Source organism: Mastomys coucha, unplaced genomic scaffold, assembly GCF_008632895.1.
Source record: "Mastomys coucha isolate ucsf_1 unplaced genomic scaffold, UCSF_Mcou_1 pScaffold15, whole genome shotgun sequence".
Lineage (NCBI taxonomy): Eukaryota > Metazoa > Chordata > Mammalia > Rodentia > Muridae > Mastomys > Mastomys coucha.
The window spans coordinates 58,683,466-58,690,776 of record NW_022196897.1 but is presented as its reverse complement, the minus strand read 5'-3'; the positions used below and the strand labels follow the sequence as shown (position 1 = coordinate 58,690,776).

Here is a 7,311-nt window from a genome sequence, read left to right as displayed (position 1 = left end):
GGTCTACAGAGTGAGTTCCAGGACAGCCAAGGCTACACAGAGAAACTCTGTCTCAAAAAACCAAAAAACAAAACAAAACAAAAACACCTCCTCAGCCATCCAGTCAGTCATCTTCTCTACACCACAAATGCACACTGTGTGTGAAAGCACTCCACACCACCCCAGCGAGGCCTTGCTGCATTCAAGTCAGTGATTCTCACAGCTGCCACCTGCTTTAACCCTGAAATTGATCTTCACTGGCAAGAAAAAGTGCAGTCTTTAAGGGATATTTAAATTCTTACCCCTCTTAAGACAAGACCAGATTTCAAAAAGCAGGATGAGCTAGTTCAAATGAAGAATTGTACGGAATGGAATATTACATTCTCTGCCATGTATCCCATGATACTTTCTAACCCACCTTCCTCCTGTAACTACATCTGCAGTGGCTCCATATGTGAACAAACTAGCCTCTGGGGACCAACACACAGCAGTCATTCTTTTACTCCTTAATATTTACTTGTAATTTTGGTGTGTGTGTGCATGTGTGTTCCCTCAGAGGCCAGAAGAGCATGACAAGTCTCCTGTAGCTGGAGTTACAGGCAGCTGTGAGTGGCCCGACCTTGGTCCTGTGGAAGAGCAGTAAAAACTCTTAACCACTGAGCCAACTTTCTAGGCCCTTGTTTGTCTTCTTTTTATCATGACTTATTTTTAACTTGTGTGTTGGGGAAGCATGTGCTCATGTGAGTGCTGGGGTCCTCAGAGTCCAGAAGAAGGTGTCAGACCCCCTTGCAGAGGGAGTTACAGGTGCTGGAAACAGAACAGGGTTCCTCTGCAACAGTGGTTAGCACTCTTAACTTCTGAGTTGTATCTCTCTAGTCGACCTTGCTTACTTTTTAAATAAATGTTTGATCAGCTTATCTCACGAACTATAACACCGATGAAGAGAAAACTAGCATCTCCATTAATCATAATCAGGAAATGTCCTGTAGTTACACTTTTTTCCACTTCATGCTTGATCCTGGCCATGCATAGAAACAAAAATTTTGTTTAAAGCTCCCCATTGCCTTCCACTCCTGGCATGGTGGCTTACACTTTTAATTCCAGCACTGGGGAGGCAAAGGAAGGTGGATCTCTGTGAGTTCAAGGTCAGCCAGGTCTGCAGAGTGTGTTCTAGCCTAGCCATGAATATACAGTGAGCCCATTTCAAAAAACAGAAGCAAGCAGCTTTTACCTGGGCACAGTAGCTGGACATGGAGGCACATTCCTGTAATACCAGTTCCAAAGAGGTAGGGGCAAGAGAATCTCTGCAAGTTCCATGTCAACCTGGTCTGTATACTGAGCTCCAGGCCTGCACAAGACAAGTGTCTCAAACTAACAAGGACTGAGTACCAGAAAGATGGCTCAGTGGGTAAAGGCACCAGTCTTCCAGCCTACTAACAAAGTTTGATCCCGGGGACCATATGGTGGAATGAGAGAGAAGACGATTGCACAGTGTTCTCTGACCTCCACGAGAATCCGAGCACATTGGTGTCCTCCTTCCTTCCCTCCTTCCCCACTCCCCACCCACAAAATTATCAAGCAGCCTATGGTGGCACATGCCTATAATCCCAGCACTAGAGAGGAAGATGGTCTCAAAATAAATATTAAAAATAAAGAATGTGGACAGTAGGCCACATAAAAAATATGTATACCCTTAAAACTTTATTGTAAAGCTGAAGAGATGGCTCAGTGGCTAAGAGAATTCAGTGATCTTCCAGAGGACCTGGGCTAGGTTTTCGGCATCCCTATGTTGGTTTACCCCCATCTGTAACTCAAGGACCAGGGGATCTGATACCTCCATTTGGCCTCCACAGGCACCAGGCATTCCTTTGGTGCACATATACACATCCAAGCAAAACACCCATACACATAAAAAACTTTTTTTCTTTAATTTAAAAACCTTCTTATTTTGGCAAAACTGCAGTTTCCATATAATTACACTAACTTCTATTTTTAAGAGGGAAAAACTGATCAGTGCAAGACGTATGTTCACACTACATGATCACACTGAACTCGTTAATAAGACGTATGTTCACACTACATGATCACACTGAACTCGTTAATAAGACGTATGTTCACACTACATGATCACACTGAACTCGTTAATAAGACGTATGTTCACACTACACGATCACACTGAACTCGTTAATACAGATCTTACTAAAAAAACTGATCAATGCAGGATTGTGTGCACACTATATCATCACACTGAACTTGTTAATACAGATGTTACTAAAAAGCAGAGGTTGTAACTTTTGTGATCTTTTTATTGTTTGCAACACGGTCTCACATAGGTAAGTCTGGCCTAGAATTTGCTATGCAACCAAGCGTGACCTTTAACTTCCGATTCTTCTGCCTCCACTTCCTCCTGTTTATGCAGTGCTAGGGGTTGAAGCCAGCAACCATTCTACCACACTACGTCTCCATCCCCTAGTTTTTATAATTTAGAAAAAGATGTACTTCATCAAAATAAATTCACTTTATAATAAAGTACACACAGCCCTGGATACAAGCCATTATTCTGTGACACATTCGGGATTGAAACCCAGGGCTCCAGTGTCTGTGCACACACCTGGACAAAGACTGTATTATGCCTTAGCTTCCTCACCAGGGAAAGAAGTTAATAACACCTACCAGGCATGGTTCAAAAAAATAAAGAGTGCTCACTTCAGTAGCACATATACTAAAATTGGAATGATACAGAGAGGATTAGCATGGCCCCTGTGCAAGGATGACACAGAAATTCGTGAAGTGTTCCATATTTAAAAAAAGAAAGAAAAGGAAAAAAAGTGTATATAAGTATATAGCCATTAACAAATAATAACTACTTTTCTCATTAGAATATAACACGCCTGCTGATACAGTAACATAAATCTTAAATTTAGTACCAGTACTTCTGTGCAGACCTGATATGTTTTCTTAAAACACATTTTAATGAAATACCGTGTTGAGAAGACAAGATACACAGAGAGCAGAGGGCGGCGGGGGTGTGTGTGTGTGTGCTTCGACTGCCTTCAGAGTCTACTGAAGGAAATATGCAGGACAAGAGAGGTGGTCCAATAGTTAAGAGCACTTGCTACTCTCAAAGAAGACTCAGACTGGATCCCTACCACCTACATCAGGCAGCTCACAACTGCCCATAACTCTAGTTCCAAGGGATCTTGTGCCCTCTTCTGGTCTCCAGAGACACCTGCATATGTGTGGTACATCTATTCTTAGGCACACACCTTTAAACTTAGCACTAGGGAGAAAAAATGTCTAGCAGAGCTCTTTTGAGTTTGAGACTAGCCTAGTCCACATGAAGTTTCAGAGGACATAGTGGGACCCTGTCTCAAATAAGTCAATCAGTCATAACACTTGGAAGACGGAGACAGTGGACCTCTCTGAATTTGGGGACATCATGGTCTACATAGTGAGTTCCAGGCCAGACAGAGTTACATAGTAAGACCCTGTCTCTAAGAACCAAATAATAAAATAATATGTAAAAATGTTTTCTTTAACCTTGGACAAAATCCACAAGTCCACTGAAACTGTCAACACAAGATAGAACTCTAGCCGGGCAGTGGTGGTGCCTGCCTTTACTCCCAACACTCAAAGGCAGACACAGGGAGATCTTTGTGTTTGAGGCCAGCCTGGTCTACAGAGTGAGTTCCAGGACAGCCAGGGTTACACTGAGAAACCCTGTCTCAAAAAACAAAAACAAACAAAAACAGAGCAAAACAAAAACGATGGGCTCTTACCAACTTTGCACCAGCTGTACGGATGGAGTCCTGAGAAGGTTATCGGGAAGGAGGCTTATCTCTTTCATAATATTTGCCAATCTAACAGGCAACTCTTGCCGCAGAAACATAAACGAGGTCTTTTCACAAGCATTTACTGATCCTGAAACCAAGCACAGTGACAGACAGTAAGTAGAAGAAGGCACAAAGTAGCAGGAGTCAGAAAAGTGGAGTCCCTTGGCAAGGCCATAAAGGTTCATTTACCATAGAGAGAGGAAGGACTAGGAAACAAAGATATGTCCGGGCACGGTCGAGCTAACCAGTCTCTAAAGTAACCCACTCCAGAATGACCATCCATTTCCTCAAATTCCAACTGCTCAACACAACCATGCAGGCACTTGCTACACTTCACGATTACTATCCATCCCAGAATTCAGGTAGGCTGAATGTGTCTGCGTAAGTCTCAGAGCCTGTGAAGAGAACTGGGAAGGGCCCATTCTAGATGCCCCACTGCTGCTGCCTTGAGAAATTCTGACTCCTGCTGGGAAGTAATGGCACATGTCTTTAATCCCAACACTTGAGAGGCAGAAGCATGCAGATCTCTGTGAGTTCAAAAACAACCTGATCTCCAGAGTGAGTTCTAGAGACAGCCAGCCAAAGCTACACAGAGAAATCTTGTCTCAAAAAACCAAAAAAAAAAAAAAAAAAAAAAAAAAAAAAGAAAGAAAGAAAGAAAGAAAGAAAGAAAAAAAGAAATTCTGACTCCCAACTTTTGGGTAAATTCTGACCCAAGTCATTGACCACCAGAACACATTCAGTACAAAGGTTTTCAGGCAACAGAAGGCAAAGACCATCAACGCCATGTCAGCAACCATCAAGTAGAACCTACTCAGTTGTCTGATTCCTGGGAAAGTCACCTGCCCCTTCCTCCAGTCTTGAATCCAGATGTTTGGCAGAATAGTTGATAAGTATTCAAGTCACATTTCAGCAATCCATTTGAACCTAATTCAATCTTGCAGATGGAACCTTAGCATAAACTATCTTATCAACAGTAGCAGTATCATTAAGGAAAGCACCTTGTCGAAGTTTAACAGCGCATTCGTGAACAAGGTGAACACTGCTATATCACAGTACAGGCATTTACAAACAAAAACAAAATACACAAAAAACAAAACGGGGGCCTACAATAGTCCCTTACTAAAGAAACAAGGCAAAGCACCTGTCACTGCAAACCACAATTCTAAGATAAAAGTACCTAGCCACACCACTAATCTTTCGTGCTCGCTAACCATGTTATAACCTGACCAGCACGACACAGAAAATAACTTTTTCTACTCCAGAACTTTCGGATTTCAATGTTAAAGAGTTTATAGTAGGCATCTTCCTTTTCCCCCTCATTACTCCTGATGAGAAGCCAAAAGTCAAAGGCCTACTTCTGCAGTTCTGCAATCTGTTACACACAGACAAGACCATGCACTTTACACGTGCTTGAGACTGGCTGCTGTTGAAACGAATTTGCTCTCTGTGGAAACACCGGCGAGGAAAGCGCTGGGCCAGTAGTAACTTGTTTCCCTGCCATCACGCCACTCCAAACGATCATCGCTGTGCTGGCATCGCCTCTGCAGAACGCCACCCTAGAAGCAGTGTGAGCTCTGGCCTTGAACCTGAGCAAGGCGTCCCCCGAAGACACCAGATCCCCAAGCGCGCACCTACGCACGTGCGCGAAAGGCTGCAGCCCGCGGGCCCCCTGCTTTGTTTTTGTTTTGTTTTTTTTTTTCACACTACAGTCCTGTTCCGTGCCCGGCCTGCCAGTGCCCGCACCCTCCGGGGAGGAAGGAAGCACCTACGACGCAGGGGAGGCGACACGAGGGAGGAGGGGTACGCTTCGGAGGACCAGGCCCGCGCACGAAGGCCGCCCTCACCGAAGTCCAGGAACTGCTTCATGGAGAGTGGCGACGGCGAGAAGCGCGCATAGAAGTCCACCTGGCCCGGAACGCCAAGCTCCGACGCCGGCCCGGAGCCCGAGGCCGAGGCCGAGGCCAGGCTCCGGCTGGCGCAGGGGACGGCGCAGAGCGGCCTGACGCTCGTGCCGCCCCGCAACAGCCTTGCCAGCCTCATACCGAGCTCCGCCGGAGGAGCCGGAGCTCCCGGCGCCAACCTGCCACTCTATGCCGCTGCCCGGGCGCTACGTGCGGGACGTGGCGGGCCGCGGGGGCGGGGGCGGGGAGCTGCTGTCAGCGCCGCGGCCACCGCCCCCTCGCTGGAACCACGCCCCCGTGGGCGGAGCCCCGACTGCACGGAGGCGGGCGAAAGGCAGCGCTAGCCACCGCCCCTTAGTGAAGTCACGCCCCGTGGGCGGGGCCCTGGGAGGACAGAGGCGGGGAAAGAAGTAAAGGGAGTTCTGCTAAGCTTAGTGGGGTGGTGGCGCCCAAACAACCCGGAGCAAGTGGCCTGGAGATAGGGTGCCGTGAAGCTTTGCTAATTTCTTGGGAGCCCAGCTCCTACAGTCTAGCTCGCGCTGTGTTGCACTCCTTCACGCCCTATCTTTCGTACTTCCTCCGCCTTCGCAGTCTCAGCGGAAAAGCGTTAGGCTGTACGGAGTGGTTGGCAGTGAGCCTGTCCTCGAAACGCCCTTGGATCATGCAAGCCGATGATTTGCAGGTGCAGCCCCTGGTACAAGAGTTGAACTTGGGGATGTGGCTCTAAAGAATACCACAGCTACAGCTACGACAATCCCTGGAAGAGCGCGTTGAAGCACTTTCTGCAAGCAATACTGCCACAGTCCTTAAAGACTATTCACTCTCTGTTGTGTTTGCTCCGCCCTTTTGATGTACAGAAATAGTGAATGTAGGATTGGACCATATTTAATATCTAATCCCACGAAAATCACGTTTGTCTTCTGAACACTGTAATGTCCCCATCCAACTACCCTAACATTTGCTGTGTCTTAGGTGCAAGAAAACTATCCTACCACGTGTGTGAAGCTTATCAGTTATGTAAAGAACACTTCATAGCTCCATGCTGGTCGCTCTTGGATTTTGTAAAAACACAAATTATGAAGGATGGGATGTAGCTCATGTCCAAAGCCCTAGGTTTCATCCCCAACACAAGGAAGGAAAAAAACAAAAGCAACTTCCCCCAACCCCAAACCCAAAACATTGTATTGGTCCAAGTTTATAATCTCAGCGATCTGCAAGTGGAGGTAGTGGTGTGGTAAGTCAGAAGTCTAAGGTCATCCTCCGAAATCATGCCAGTCCGTGATTCATAGACTCCTATCTGAAAACAAAGAAACAAATACCTGCCCACCCCACTCACCCCCTTACACACAGAGAGAGAAACAGAGTGTAGCACAAAGCGGGGATATTGTCCACCAGGAAACAAAAGCAGGTGGTTTTGACTATAGAGAGAAAAGAGCATTTTTCCTCAAGTAGCCGGTAGAAATTGTGGTCACCACTTGGGGTTCTTAGTCTCATTTATAAAACAACGTAAGGCCAGGCGGTGGTGGTACATGCCTTTAATCCCAGCACTTGGGCGGCAGAGGCAGGCGGATTTCTGAGTTCGAGGCCAGCCTGGT

General features: G+C 46.4%; 1 protein-coding gene and 1 non-coding gene across 3 annotated transcripts in view; one reads left to right on the top strand and one right to left on the bottom strand.

Moving 5' to 3' along the window:
- Positions 1-5,855, bottom strand: part of Pdk1 (pyruvate dehydrogenase kinase 1) — a 27,411-nt gene extending 21,556 nt beyond the window's left edge. The window contains exons 1-2 of one of the 2 annotated variants that reach the window (XM_031370604.1): positions 5,660-5,855; positions 3,759-3,900 (exon numbers count right to left, since the gene is read on the bottom strand). In XM_031370604.1, the coding sequence (XP_031226464.1) occupies positions 3,759-3,900; positions 5,660-5,855 (338 nt within the window). Of the gene's footprint in view, positions 1-3,758; positions 3,901-5,580 lie in introns of both variants that reach the window. The other variant, XM_031370605.1, reaches the window with a different exon arrangement.
- Positions 2,678-2,784, top strand: LOC116092644. The gene has a single exon (XR_004119386.1). It is a non-coding gene; the product is annotated as a U6 spliceosomal RNA (small nuclear RNA).
- Positions 5,856-7,311: the final 1,456 nt, after the last annotated feature.